The sequence below is a fragment of the Malaclemys terrapin genome, chromosome 4 (assembly GCF_027887155.1).
Source record: "Malaclemys terrapin pileata isolate rMalTer1 chromosome 4, rMalTer1.hap1, whole genome shotgun sequence".
NCBI classification, from domain to species: Eukaryota; Metazoa; Chordata; order Testudines; family Emydidae; genus Malaclemys; species Malaclemys terrapin.
The window spans coordinates 141,923,413-141,938,014 of NC_071508.1; the positions used below are offsets into that span (position 1 = coordinate 141,923,413).

Consider the following 14,602-nt stretch of genomic DNA (forward strand, 5'->3'; position numbering starts at 1 on the left):
TTTTGTATGTATTTTCTTTCCAAACAAGGCTAGACGGCTAGAATCCTGCCTTAACATTGCTGCCATCTCTCATTCCTTCTCATCTTCCACACAGTCCTGCTCATTCAGTGCTGCTTGAAGTCGCTGACAAACAGATAAGAGTTAGTGACTAATTACCTTATCAGTTAGGGACACGTGACTAGTTATTTCTTTTTATTCTCAGAAAGCCTTTGTTATCTCCTTCTCTCATCTTCTCGCCCATTCGAGAATGGCTAGAGCAAGTGCCTTCCCCAACCAGCAGTCTTCCCCTATGCTCCCCAGGGCTAATGGCTGTCATAGGATAATATGGTTATAAGGAATAGCCAAGAACAAATCATGCCAAACCAACCTAATTTCCCTTTTGACAAGATTACTGGCCTAGAGGATGGTGGAGAGCAGCAGATGTGATGTATCTTGATTTTTAGTAAGGCTCTTGATACAGTTCCACATCACATTCTCATAAGCAAACCAGGGAAATATGGTCTACATGAAATTTTACTATAACGTGGCTACACAACTAGGTGAAAGACCATACTCAACGAGTAGTTGTCAATGATTCACTGTCCTAGTCATAGTGGATGATAAACTGAATGAGTCAATATTGTGATTCAGTTGCAAAAAAAGGCTAACATCGTGCTCGCTGCATTAACAGAGCTGTCATATGTAAGAAACAGAAGGTAATTGTCCTGCTCTACTCTGCACTGGTGAGGCCTCAGCTGGAGTACTGTGTTCAATTCTGGGTGTCACACTTCAGGGAAGATGTGGACAAATTGGAAAGAGTCCAGAGGAGAGTAACAAAAATAATACAAGATTTAGAAAACCTGACTTATGACAAAAGGTTAAAAAAACTGGGCATGTTTAGTCTTTGAGAAAAGAAGTCTGAGCGGGGACCTGATAAGTCTTCAAATATGTTAAGGGCTGTTATAAAGAGGATGGTGATAGATTATTCTCCATATCTACTGAAGGGTAGGACAAGAAACAATTGGCTTAATCTGCAGCAAGGGAGATTTAGGTTAGATATTAGGAAAAACTTTCTAACTATAAGGGTAGTTAAGCTCTGGAATAGGCTTCCAAGAGAAGTGGTTGAATTCCCATCATTAAAGATTTTTAAAAACAAGTTGGACAAACACCTGTCAGTGATGGTCTAGGTTTACTTGGTCCTGCCTCAGCAGATGGGGCTGGACTTAGTGACTTCTTGACTCCAGCCCTACATTTCTATGAGTCTGTAGCACTTGCCTTTATGGTATGAGGGCAGACAGCGGCTATAAAAAAACTCATGCAAGTTGGCACAACTCCATTGATTTCAAAGAAGTTCTACCAGTTTATCCCAATGTTGAATTTGGCCTAAATTTTTTTTCCCCTACATGAGTGGCACAGGAGCATGGTAATTAGCAACATTCACTCCCAGAACTACTTCTGCATACTTCCCCCACCGGAAACAAGTAATCCAAAGGTTACTCCTGATCTCACGTTTATTACACGATGTATGACTTATTCCTTCAATACTACTAGGCTACCCAGCATACGTCTCCTTTGAGGGAATGCCAGCAGAATATACGAGGTACTCACAAGATGACATCTTCTGCTGATAAGCGCTGAGATAAAACATGAGCATTTATGAAAATTAAATGTTGGTGTTTCCAAGGTAGTGGAAACAATGGTTCTTTGACAGCATTTTATTACAGTGAATGTAATTCTTGAATCTGATTGTTAATGCAGTAGTATGACAGTTTATTGCTATTTCATTATCAAATAGCCTTGTTCTGAACCGAGTACAGAATAAACATGGTCTGTGCTTTGTTCAGTTGCACACAACCAATATGATGTATTACTGTGAATAAGATCTGACTCAATTTTATTTTCACTTTAACTGATAAATAAAAGAGTATCTACTAAGCCAGTGCCTCTCAACCTTTCCAGACTACTTACTCCTGGGGGAATTCTGCGCTGCTACATGCATAATTAATGAGCCCCACAGATTTCTCATTTTTTTTGTGCAGAAAAAAAGCTTCTGTGAAAATGTTGCTGTAGTTCTGCTTTTTGCCCACCAGAGGGCGCTGTGGCAATAGACCAAAGCTGCAGCTCCCTGCCGGAGAGGGAAGAGAAAGCTGCCTTCTTCACAGCGCTTTTCTGGCCAGGTCAGGAGGCAGACAGTGTGGGGTGCTGTGGGTGTCAGACAGGGACTCATAAGGGCTAGTGGGGGAAGAAAAATTGGGGCAGGGGCTGAATGGGAGTGGAGGCATGGCCATGGGGGGAGGGAGGTGCAGACACGTGGGGGGAGGGGGTGGGGAGAGGCAGGGGGTGCAGAGCTACATGGGGTCAGAGGGTGGCTGGGTGGGGGTACAGTGGCTAGGTGGAGGCACAGAGACACATGGATGGGGGAAGGGGTACAGAGAGACATAGGACGGGAACAGCTGCATGAGGACACACACACACATTGGGACGGGCAGATGTGCCTGACTGAATAGGAGAGACTAGGGGTCAACCAGGGTCTGCATGGGGGAAGCTCCCTAACAATCCCTTCCCGCCCCCCTTAAAAACCTGTTCCATATTTTTCCCACCCATACCCAACAACCCTCCAAGTTCACACCCAGGCTCCTTCCCAGCAATTTACTTACCTCTCCCTCAGCTCCTCCATTACCCCTGAATCTCCCATGCCTTTGCACTGCTTCTGAGGGGTGCGAAAAATACAGTTCTGTATTGTAGTTTAAATGAATTATTACTCAGAGTTCTGTATTAATATGCCTAGTAAGGAATCTATTTGTCAAAAAACATTTCCTGAATCTTTTTTGTCGTCTGTATTGTTACAGACATACTTGCTTAGAGGTATTTTGAAATAAATGACCAAAAATAATTGAAATTGGTGTGATAATATTGTGTTATTTTGACAAATAAAATATGCAGAATTTTAAAATATTGTGCACAGAATTCCACCAGGAGTAACTACTGTACCTCTTTCAAGAGTCTGATTTGTCTTGTGTACCCTCAAGTTTCACCTCACTTAAAAATTAACAAAATCTGGCATAAAAATACAAAAGTGTCACAGCACACTATTACTTACAAATTACTTTCTCATTTTACCATATAATTATAAAAAATCCATTGGAATATAAATATTGTACTTACACTTCAGTGTATAGTTTACAGCAGTATAAACAAATCATATATGAAATTTTAGTTTGTACTAACTTCACTAGTGCTTTTTATGTAGCCTGTTGTAAAACTAGGCAAAAATCTAAATGAGTTGATATGAGTACCCCCAGCGGTACATGTACCCCTGGTTGAGAACCACTGTACTGAGCAATCTGGCTGCTAAATTCCATTTGGTGCAGACTTTAGTTTCAGGCATGTCCTCTTAAAGAACTGAGTTGAAATTCCAGTAATTATTGGTATTCAATCCAATCCTGTCTGGAGGCCGTAAAGGCAGAGAGAGATGCTACTCAGTCTTTTTTTCATAATCAGTCCAGCTTGATCCTTCTGTATTGATTTCTTTCTTATTAAATATTGCCCTTTCCTGACAATGTATGGCTTAAACAATTTACCTCAGCAGCCACAGGAACCAGAGTTCCAAAGTGCAGAAAATCAATGACAATTTTTAAAAACTAAGCTATAGTTGTACAACCGTTTACTGTACAAGCAATGGTTCTCTACAAAACAAACGGCAAGCTCCCAATCTATTTCAATGCTGACTAGATAGTGTCCAGCACACGTAACACCAATAGTTTCCTCTTTAACTTTTTAAAAGCATACGTACTTGTTTTGTGTATGGTACTCTCTGCAAAAGCATCTCAAAGACTTGTGGTGGTAGTGTATTGTGCAAAAGCTGCAGTAGCTGATGTGGCTGTGCGCACACTGAAATAGCATTAGTGAGGTGCTCCACACTCTTCTTATGTTCTCCTGAAGCAAATTCATATTTTCATACATTTTAGAGTTGATTGGAAAACATTTCCCCCCCATCCCAGGAAAATTTTTACTTTTCATACCAACCCCCTCTCAAAAAAAAAAAACAACACCCCCCCCCCCCCCCCGTTTTTTGGTTTTCCAATGAAAAGTCAAGTATTTGAGGAAAGTAGACCCCCTTCTGCAAAAGTGTTCATTTACTCAGAAACCCAAGTTTCCATAAATGCTTGGTGGAGGGGCTACGTGAATTAGGGAGAATAAAGGAGTAATTTTAAGTGATTGGGCTAGTGCCAGGATTTGTGTCTTTTGGGGAAAGCTCTTTGGGGTGGAGGGTGCAGTGAGAAAGGTGAAGGAGAAGACGATTGGGATGTAATAGGAATCTTCTTTAGCACATTTCAGTGGCTTTTTTAAAATTCAGTTTCACTTAGGGCTTGGCTACACTTGCGAGTTATAGCGCAATACAGGAGCCCCGGGCGCACTAGCTCACTCGCCGTCCACACTGGCAAGGCCCGTAGAGTGCCTTGACTCCGCGGCTACAGCGCTGCTGGTATTCCACCTCGGTGAGTGGAATAACGTTTGCTGCACCTTGGCTACAACGCCCAGGTGTCAGTGTGAATGAGGTATTGCGTTACTGCGCTCTGATTGGCCTCCGGAAACGTCAAATAATCCCCTTAAGTCAAGTGGCCACTCTTGTCATTGTTTTGAACTCCTGTAGGAATGTGGAAATGCCCTTTCATAGCTCTGTTTCTGACAGCTGACATGCAAGCCGTTACTGTGGAATGCTGTGTGTGAGAGAGAGGCAGGCGAGGGGGAGATCTGCTGCTCTCTGAACTTACAAGACAGCATGCTGACATGCTCTCAGCCCCCACAAAACCCACTCTCTCTCCCCCCACATACACACAACACTCCCTGTCACACTCCACCCCTCCCCTCCCATTTTAAAAGCACATTGCAGTCACTTGCATGCTGGGATAGCTGCCCATAATGCACTATTCCTAATGCCGCTGCAAGTGCCGCAGAAGTGGCCACACCAGTGCGCTTGAAGCTGTCAGTGTGGACAGACTGCAGCACTTTCCCCACTGTGCTCTATGAAGGCTGGTTTAACTCAAAGCGCTCTACATCTGCAAGTGTAGCCATGCCCTTAGTTAAAAGTTCAGTTCCTAGGAAGGGGTTGGTTAATAAGTTACTCAATTTCAGACCTTCTATAACCCCTCTCGACATTGCTTTAAAAATCTTTTAACTCTTTGTAGTCCAGTAACAATTTTTAATTCTCCAAATCTAATTGAAATTTCACTTCCCTTTGCCTCCTCCCCCACCTACTTTCAAGTGTAGGAATTCCTAGCAGCATCAGCATCAAGCCTGGTGCTACCCACCATCCTGAAATAAGGAGGAGCAGACAGTGCCTGACTTAGGCATGTGCAATATGCTTGAGGTCTGACAAAACAATTTAGTTTGTCTGTGCTAAAATGATACTGCACCTCGACTTCAGCTGAGCATTTCAAGGCAATTTCTGTGAAAACCAAACCAACTGCAATACACATCCTGCACAGCTGTTGACAAGAGTTCATGCTTATGTCCTTACCTATAGATAACCAGTGTTCTCCCAGCTGCACCTCTTGCAGAAAGAATTCCTGTACCCTTCCAATATTTTTCATCTCGCATAACTAAAGATGTTATCAAATATGTTTAGCTTAGAAATGAGGTGTATCAGTGCAACGAAGACATTTCTGTAGTTACTGTGAAAACTGGTAGTAGTGAAAAAGATTTCTCAAAAGATTAATTTGCAGTGCTGTTTTGTAAATTGCCATTTAGACTTATATTTGTCAAACCTCTGGAGGTCACTGTTTTTCTTGACACATCTTTGATTTCCCTCCTCCACTCCATGGGTCATTTTGCTTTTCCCAGACTGTTGACCGAAACAATATTGTTTACAAAAAAAAAAAAAAAAAAAGCCTACAGAGGTTTGACGACAAGGTTCTGTAGTCTGGGGTTGGGAATTATCTTAACTTGCTATATTAGTAAAAATTATTTCAGTGCTGCCTGCTAGCACAAAATGGGTGTTGGTGAAGGGCGGTGGCTGCTCTTTGGGGAGATTATAGCTCTGGAAACCAAGGTTGCTCCCTGCACTGAATTCTGGAATAGATAGGTTGCTTTGTCTCCATGATAAAAATAAAATATCTCAATAGGGACTGAGGATGTGGCTGTAGTGAAAGATGGGAATGCCCACAAAGACATGGTAGATGAATTTCTCCTCACATCCCCCCACCTTGGGAAGTGAGGCAGGAGAGGAAGTACTAATGGTGGATAATTGTATCCTTTGACTATATCTACTTTCTCTAGCAAATTAAGATTAGCCAAAACTTTATGAATGTAAAAGTGAGCTGCCGGTGTGCTACAAATTTACTAAATCAAAAACAACTTTAGTCTCAAATATGTATTAGAGTTAAAAGGACACAGTCAACTTGAAATAGTTATTGTTAAAAACTAATTTCAGGTACTAAACTTGACCATAAATCCCTTGCCCCCCTCCATCCATCCCCAGTGTAGGGGGAGATTTTCAAGGGTACAAATGAGTTGGGTTCCTAATTCCCCTTTGTGCTTTGGCTCAGGTCAGTACAACCAAAAAGACATTCAATTTTAAGTTAGTATTCTTTCTACTAAGTTTAAGTGATTTTTAAACTGAGTGTTTTACCTCAGCATCATGCTCTTTAGCTTTTTCACGTTCTTTTCTTCTTTCTGTAAATGTAACATGGTGCATTTAACATCTAAGCTTAATAGTTCAGCACTCCAAAAAGATTGTCAAGTCTGCTTCTCCAAATTTTTTTCCATATTAGTGTTATCTCATCCAGAAAGTGCTGATGCTCTAACATGAAAACAGATATAACTGGAAGATAGAGATATGAGAGAAACCTATAAAAGTAAATTGTACCTAATTTTTTTTATTTATAAATAGTTTTAAACTCTTCTTGAACTGACTGTCCTGTTAAATTTTCTATAACATGTCACCTCTTCTCTAAAACGAGAGATGCTCAGGGAGTTGAATTTGCCATATAGATATTTGTTGATACTTTATTAAGTACACCAAAATATTTTCAAATTAAAAAATGGAATCATGATCGGAAGGAAGCCAAGCTACATTTCAGTTGTATGTTGTTGATGAGCTCATATGTTTTACTGCAAACACTTCAGAAATTCTTGATCAAGACAGAATTTAGCCAAGTAAGCATCTGGAGTGAGATTTTCAAAAAACCATGGCCTGCTCCTAAATCACTTTGCCACTTTTAAAAATGTTATGCTATGGCCAAGATTTGTAAAGGTATTTAGGTGCCTAGTGGGATTTTTCAAACCACTTGGTGCCTAACTCCCATGGTATATAAGCAGTGTTGTAAATAGTCCTCTAATGGGATTTTCATCTTTAGGCACCTAAATACCTTTAGAAATTTGGCGTTAGGTGTTTTAGAAGTCTAGGTCCCATTCTCAAGTGAATTATTAGACACTTAGGGCTTGGCTACACTTGCAAGTTAGAGCATATTAAAGCAGCCCCAGGCGCCCTAACTCCTGACCCGTCCACACTGGCAAGGCATTTAGAGCACCTGGACTCTGCAGCTGGAGCACTGCTGGTAATCCACCTCCACGAGAAGCATAATGCTTGTTGTGCCTGGGCTGAAACGCCCCAGCGTCAGTGTGAACGAGGTGTTGCATTACTGTGCTTTGATCGGCCTCTGGAAACATCCCATAATCCCCTTAAATTAAGTGGCCACTCTTGTCATCGTTTTGGATTTGGCTGTAGGAATGTGGATATCCCCTTTCAAAGCTCCGTATCTGACAGGCGGTAGGCTTATCTGCTCCAGGACAAAGCAAGCCATTAGTGTGGAATGTTGCTTGCTGTGAGTGTGTGAGAGAGAGGTGGAGGGGAGGGGGGTCTGAACTTACAAGACAGCAAGCTGACACACTCTTAGCACCCCAAAAACCCACTCTCTCCCCCCCCACCACACACATACACACAACACACTCCCTGTCACACTCCACCCCACCCCCCGCATTTGAAAAGCACATTGCAGCCACTTGAACGCTGGGATAGCTACCACAATGCACTGCTCTTTGTGGCCATGCCAGTGCGCTTCTAGCTGAGAGTGTAAACACTCGGCAGTGTTTTCCCTGCCGCGGTCTCTGAAGGCTGGTTTAACTCCCAGCGCTCTACATCTGCAAGTGTAGCTATGCCCTTAGGTGCACTAAGTCTCTCTGGGAGTCAGTCAAGCTCACGCTCTAAAGTGCCTGAGGCCTGGTCTACATTTAAAAATTAGAGTGACTTAGCTACAGTGCTCCGGGCTGTGAAAAATGTTTGTAGCTAGGTCAACCTAACCTTCAGTGGAGATGTCACTCGGTCAAACAGCAGAATCCTTCTGTTAACCTGGCTACAGCCTCAGTGAGGTGGAAGCGCTGGGGAAACCCCCTCCCCTTCAGTTGCTGTAGCAAGTGTCTCTGCTACAGGAGTCCAGCTATCCAAAGACATAGATTAGACAGGGGTTGGCAACCTTTCAGAAGTGGTGTGCCGAGTCTTCATTTATTCACTCTGATTTAAGGTTTCGCGTGCCAGTAATACATTTTAACGTTTTTAGAAGGTCTCTTTCTGTAAGTCTATAATATAGAACTAAACTAGGGTGACCAGACAGCAAATGTGAAAAATTGGCACGGGGTGTGTGTGTGGGGGGGGGGTAATAGGAGCCTATATAAGAAAAAGAGCCAAAAATCAGGACTGTCCCTATAAAATCAGGACATCTGGTCACCCTAAACTAAACTATTGTTGTATGTAAAGTAAATAAGGTTTTTAAAATGTTTAAGAAGCTTCATTTATAATTAAATTAAAACGCAGAGCGTCCCGGACCGGTGGCCAGGACCCAGGCGGTGTGCGTGCCATTGAAAATCAGCTCGCGTGCCGCCTTCGGCACACGTGCCCTAGGTTGTCTACCCCGGATTAGAAATAATTGAAGTGGGTTTGAAAATCCCAGCTGTGGTGACGAAGGGGGATTTATGTGGGGCAGGAATTATTTATTTCGGGGGGGGGGGGGAGGGAAGGTCCAGGGGCTGTAGCCCAAAGGGGCTCAGGCCTTAGACTTGACTAGGGTGGGTGTCAATTCAGCCCCGTTCCCCCTGCCCCCTGCCTGCCCTCGCTCTGGGTGGGACCAAGGCCTGGATGGGGGCGAGGCCTGGCATTGCAGGGGCGGTGCTTGCAGCTCCCGCGCCCGGGGAGAGGAGGGCGATGGGGGCCCCGGCCCGGCCCCGCCTCAGCTAACGGCCTCCCGCGGCCCCGGCCGGGCGGCGACACTCACTCTGCCGCAGCTTCCGCTTGAAGTCGGGGGCGTTTCTCCGCTGCCGGTCGAAGTAGACGGCGTAGCCGAGCAGGGTGAGGCCGCAGGCCCCAGCCAGCAGGAGGAGAAGGGGGCGGGCCCAGCCGCTCATGGCCGCCCGCGCCCAGCCCCGGCCGGCTCTGGAGTCCCGAGAAGCTGGCAGCGCTCGAGCCACGGCTCTCCTCCCCCTCCCCCGGCAGCGCCGAGCGCACGGAGCCGGACCCCCGGCTGGACAGGGCCTGCGAGCCCCAGCGGGGAGACGCTCCCCCGCCCCCGGGTGGTCAGTGCCTTCCCGGAGCCCCGGGCGGGAGACTCTCCCCACCCCCCGGCCCTGGCTGGTTTCTGGGGGTTGGTCTGTGCCTGGGCGCCCCGGGCTCCCCCGCAGGGAGATGGCTCAGGGGAGACGCTTGATCTAGCTGTAGGTTTTGCATAACGTTGTGTTGCCAACTCCCCCTCGCAGGCAGTGACCAGACTGTATCTCGGCCCATCTTTTCCTGGCCGGGGGCTGTGCTGCAGTCAGGAGCAGCAGCTTCAACCCTTCTTTCCCCCTGCTCATCGCCGTGGCTGTGTCAGCTCACAGCGTTAGTGTTAATCTCTCTCAAATTGTCCCCCGTTAGCCTTTTACAGCCGCACAGAGCTGTATCAATGAAGCCCACTTTCTTCTCCTACAATGTCCGCCTAGGGGGGGCGACTGGACAGCTTGTCAGTCTCACCTCCATGAGGAAGGGCTGAAGCACAGAGAGGGGATTTGCTAAAGGCTAGACATTGAGACAGTACCAGAAAGGGGAATCACAATTTAGGAGAGCCCAGATCTTTTCGCAGCCCACCTTACTGCTCTACCTGAGTGAGGTACTCAGTTGATGAGTGAGGAAAAACTCATACAGCCATTAACATTTATCTAGTCCAGGTCACAGTAAATGCTCACATGGCAAGGATAAAAGACAGAGCCTATTTTCTTTGTCTCCAACACAACCATATCCATTAATTATTTGTGCATAAAGGTCCAATAATCAGATTACTTACTTACGTACCTACCCCTACCTCTCTCATAATTGAATAAACGTTACATTAGAGAAAGCATATTATTGGGAATAAAAACGTAGGGACGGTCATCTTGCCATTTCCATTTGCCCCAGAGCTTACAGAATGCTGCAGTGAAATTGAGCCATCCCATCCATGACTGCAAACTGCCAGGGAATGAACTAGGATCTTTTTTGTATTTGGGTGTGAGGATGAAGAGTTACAGATGTCATTTGGTTTGGGACAGCCATTAAGTTCCTGTAATTAAACTAATTGAAGCAGCAGGGAAATATTGTTCTTTAAAAACTGACAGCGCATTTGGTGCATTACAAGACAAGTTTAAGGAAATAACATGATCATGTAGTCAGGGAATCTGGGCTCTAATCCTAGTTCTGGTATAAACTTTGCACGACCTTGTAATTGGGCCTTGTTCTTCCCTCCCTATACAATGAAGATTACATTCTATTTCCATAGATGTTAAGCCAATTGAAATCATTCAGCGGAATGCATTATATACTTGCAAAGTATTTTAACAGCTTGGGAAGATAGAGAGCAGAAACTGAAAATGTAGCGATCAGCTATACAGAGAGAAGTAAAGTAAAACAAAATGGCAAAAGAGAACAAAAAAGATGTAGAAAATAGCAAATTTAAAAGCAACTGAACACTTTCCACAGTAAGTGGTAGAAGCCACATTTAAAATTGGACTGTAAAAGGCAATAGAGCTCCTGTAAAGTGACACATACTGCCATTCAAACCTGCACTATTCCTCTTGGATAGACACTTGCATACAATATGATCACAGTAACAGCAAATGCCATTAGCAAGGGAGAGAACAGTGTGTCAACCAAAAGCCTAAGTTGTTTTTCTTTTAAAACCCTACCAGCCCTGTACATGAAGTTACTCCCAGGAAATTCAGAAACATTCACTAGCTGGTGTATATCTACCTACACTTATGACACAGTGATTAATATAGCCCTGGCAGAATGGTAATATCTTTTCCAACTCTAACTTAAATATGTCTTGCTGTTCTCAAATACATCCTGTGAGATTTTATAAAATGTAGTAGTTTAAAAAAGAGCTCTCAGCTTGTTATAAGGAAAAAAAACTTCTATGATGTAACAAGGTATTAATATAAATTCCACATTTTATCCTCATTCAATAAACTGGCATAGTTGGTAGGATCATGGCAAATTAGGTTAGGCTGTACCCATCTGGGGGATTAGAAATAAAGTAGTTTAGAACAGCATAGAAATTGACGGGACTGGACTGGTGTGACAAAGTGGAAATTTTTTGTAATATTTTTATGAAGCCTGTCTGTACCTCAGTTTCCCCTATATGCTGCATTGTTATCTACTGGTGAAAAGGGAGTTTGGTGTCAGAGCAGGTTAAGACACAGGTGTAAATAGTGCTTAGCTGTCTGGGGGCTTGGGTCCCATATCAATGGAGCTCTTCAGAAGACTATAGCAAATCCAATTGCCTGCACACAGACATGGACACCCACAGAGACATGGACTTCCCTACCTCTCATCAAGGCGACTGAGTTGCATCTCCCTAACTCAGGAACAAAGGACTGGGGGCAGGAGGCGAGGTGGAAGTTAAGTGTTGGCTATGGGAAGCAGTCAGGGACACGTTGGGAGTCTGACAAAGGCGATCAGACGAAGAGGGAGACAGAGCTTGAACAATGAGACTCACTACAGCCTGACTGGGCTCTGGCTACCTAGAATAGACTATGGCTTAATTTTCACTTCTCTGTGATAATCCTGGTCTTCCTGTGCTGTGTTCCAGTCAACTAATAAGCCCTACTGTTTGATAGCACTGCTGAGTGTCACTGCAGATGCTTGAGGAGGTGCACAGCTCCCTAAGATTGTACAAGTCTCCCTCAGGAGTCTGTCTCAGTGGGACTCAGTGAACAGAGCTGATGGGGTTTCTAACATCCAGTGAAAAAAGGCTTGATTCTTCTTTAGAAGCATGAGGTTTGGGTAGAATACAGGAAGGTGAATCTTTTGGTTAATGTGATATGCCAATGAGACTTTAGGGAGAAAATGGGGATGAGAGCATAGTACAACCTTTGTCCCTATAAAAGGTGATATGTGGTGGACTGGTCATGAGGTCCCCCAGCTCTCCCATTCTTCTTGATGATGTAATGGTGACCAGGAATTAAGATTTAAAGAAGAGGTGGAGGAGAGAGCAGGTGGCCATCAGCTTAAAGGAGAGCATCAAGAACCAGGGTGAGCCCTTCTGGGGAGCTGGATTTCAGACAGGAAAATACAAATTGTATAGAACTTTGAGGAATCTGTCTGTGATGATGGGAAAAAAGGAAGAGCCAATGAAGGGGTGAGTGGAAAGCTGTGATATCAGCCAACTGTACCCTAATAGGTCTTTGATACACCTCTGACTTTTAATTCCACTTGGTAGTCCAGAATCTTGGAAGGCAGAACTTCCAAGGCTTGGGAAGATGGAAGAGAGCACCAAGAATAAAAATGTTGCCACTTCTGGAGGCAAGTCTGGCAGTTCCTGGGCTTTCTACTGGACAAAAACACTGATTGTACTGCAACTTAACAGGTTAATTCCATGGTTTAGAGCCCTTCAGGAGCCACAGCCTGAGGTTCAGAGAGGAAGTTGGGGTGGATGAGGGACCCCAAATTCTGTGTCAATAGGTCCTCGGTGGTAGAAATTTGGAGGGGTGCCATATCTGCGAAGTGGATGAAATTTGATCTTGGCCTGGCTGATGCTATGAGAATAGCTTTCGCCCTTTCTTTGCGTAGCTTGAAAAGAGTCTTGAGGATTAATGGAATTGATGGATACACATAAAGCAGGGCACGAGGCCACGGAGTTATCAGCACATCTCCCAGAGAACTGAGACCGTAACTTCTACTGGAGCAAAACAGGAGACCATTGGAGTTGTTTGGGGTGGCAGACGTTGCAAAAGAGTCTTTGAGCTCCCATTCATGGTGTTGCCAGAAGTGTCTGCTCAGGGATTCCTGCACTTGTATCTGAGTCGGATAGGACCGCAAATACGTTTATTGAATGGGAAAAACACCAGTTTCAGAGTCTTAGTGACTCTGCACGTAAGGACTGGGATCTTGCCCCCACCTTGGCTGTTAATGTAATGCACTGCTGCCCTGTTCTCTAGCATTGCTCTGACCGAGTGGCTTGACTGTCACGGAGGATGTATTGGCAAGCATAACAAACTGTTCTCCGCTCCAGAATATTGATGTGAAGCAGTGATTCTTGCAGACCTTTTGCCCTGAGCTGTATTTCCCTGCAAGTGAGCTCCCCATCTTAAAGATGTGTCTGTTATGAGGCTCTGTGATGGTGTGGGATGCAAGTATGGGGTTGTCATACAGACCCTTTGTGGATTCTTCCACCACATAAGTGCACCCAACACCTTTGAGGCACAGTGACCCATTTGGAGGGGTTGTGTCTGTTGGGGTGTATACTGTTCTTAACCACATCTGGAGACATCCAAGGAGTAGTCTCGCAGAGGAAGTCATGATTGTGGAGGCAGATATGTGATCCAAAAGCTGAAGAAAAGCCCTCCTGGTTGGTTGTGGGTTGAACTACAGTGCAGAGATTAGGCCAGATAGGGTGGAAAATCTCTCCCAGGCTAGAATCATAGAAGATATGGGTTGGAAGAGACCTCAGGAGGTCACCTGCTCAAAGCAGGACCAACCCCAACTAAATCATCCCAGCCAGGGTTTTGTCAAGCCGAGCCTTAAAAACTTCTAAGGATGGAGATTCCACCACCTCCCTAGGTAACCCATTCCAGTGCTTCACCATCCTCCTAGTGAAATAGTGTTTCCTAATATCCAACCTACACCTCTACTGCAACTTGAGACCATTGCTCAAGGAGAGGTAGGCTCTTGCTGATGTGGAGTCCAAAATGGCTCCTATGAAGTTTATCCTTTGTACTGGAGTTAGTATAGATTTGTTGTGATTGATGCAAAGTCCTAGTGATTAGAATAATTAGGTTCAGCCTTGGTTGTAGCTGACTGAACCTCTTGTTGTGATAAAGCCCTGATCAACCAGTCATCCAAATATGGGAATACTGAGACACCTCCATCCCACTGACGAAAGTACCTTTGTAAACACTCTCGGAGCCGTGGAGAGCCCAAAGGGAAGAACTCTCTATCACTAGGGGTTTGTTCCTATTACAAAGCACGGGAAGCACTTGTGTGATGGGTGGATGGCTACATGAAAGTAGTCAGCTTGTAGGTAGAGGGCAACAAACCAGTATTCTAGATCCAAGGATGAGAGAATGGTAGCTAATGTCACCATTCTGAAGCGTTGTGCTAGAACGTAGTAGTTTTAAGTTC

At 44.6% G+C, this 14,602-nt stretch overlaps 1 protein-coding gene across 2 annotated transcripts; it reads right to left on the reverse strand.

The window, feature by feature from the left end:
* Window positions 1-3: 3 nt before the first annotated feature.
* Window positions 4-9,456, reverse strand: TOMM20L (translocase of outer mitochondrial membrane 20 like). Of its 2 annotated transcripts, XM_054028506.1 has the most exons (6): window positions 9,249-9,454; window positions 6,611-6,654; window positions 5,501-5,582; window positions 3,773-3,915; window positions 2,637-2,689; window positions 21-123 (listed from the first exon to the last, which is right to left on the reverse strand). In XM_054028506.1, exons 1-6 carry the CDS (start codon window positions 9,376-9,378, stop codon window positions 105-107), a joined length of 471 nt encoding a protein of 156 aa, XP_053884481.1. In that variant the 5' UTR covers window positions 9,379-9,454; the 3' UTR covers window positions 21-104. The 2 variants fall into 2 exon arrangements, with proteins under 2 accessions (XP_053884482.1, XP_053884481.1); XM_054028507.1 differs by lacking the exon at window positions 2,637-2,689 and having other exon boundaries at window positions 4-123; window positions 9,249-9,456.
* Between the last annotated feature and the right edge of the window lie 5,146 nt (window positions 9,457-14,602).

Bases quoted from the DNA above. Each gene is read 5' to 3' on its own strand.
- TOMM20L (XM_054028506.1), bottom strand. From the start codon at position 9,378: ATGAGCGGCTGGGCCCGCCCCCTTCTCCTCCTGCTGGCTGGGGCCTGC. The intron at 6,655-9,248 runs GTGAGTGTCGCC...TTACATTTACAG, and splicing joins CAAGCGGAAGCTGCGGCAGA to AAAGAAGAAAAGAACGTGAA. The intron at 3,916-5,500 runs GTAAGGACATAA...AATTTGCTTCAG, and splicing joins AGAACACTGGTTATCTATAG to GAGAACATAAGAAGAGTGTG.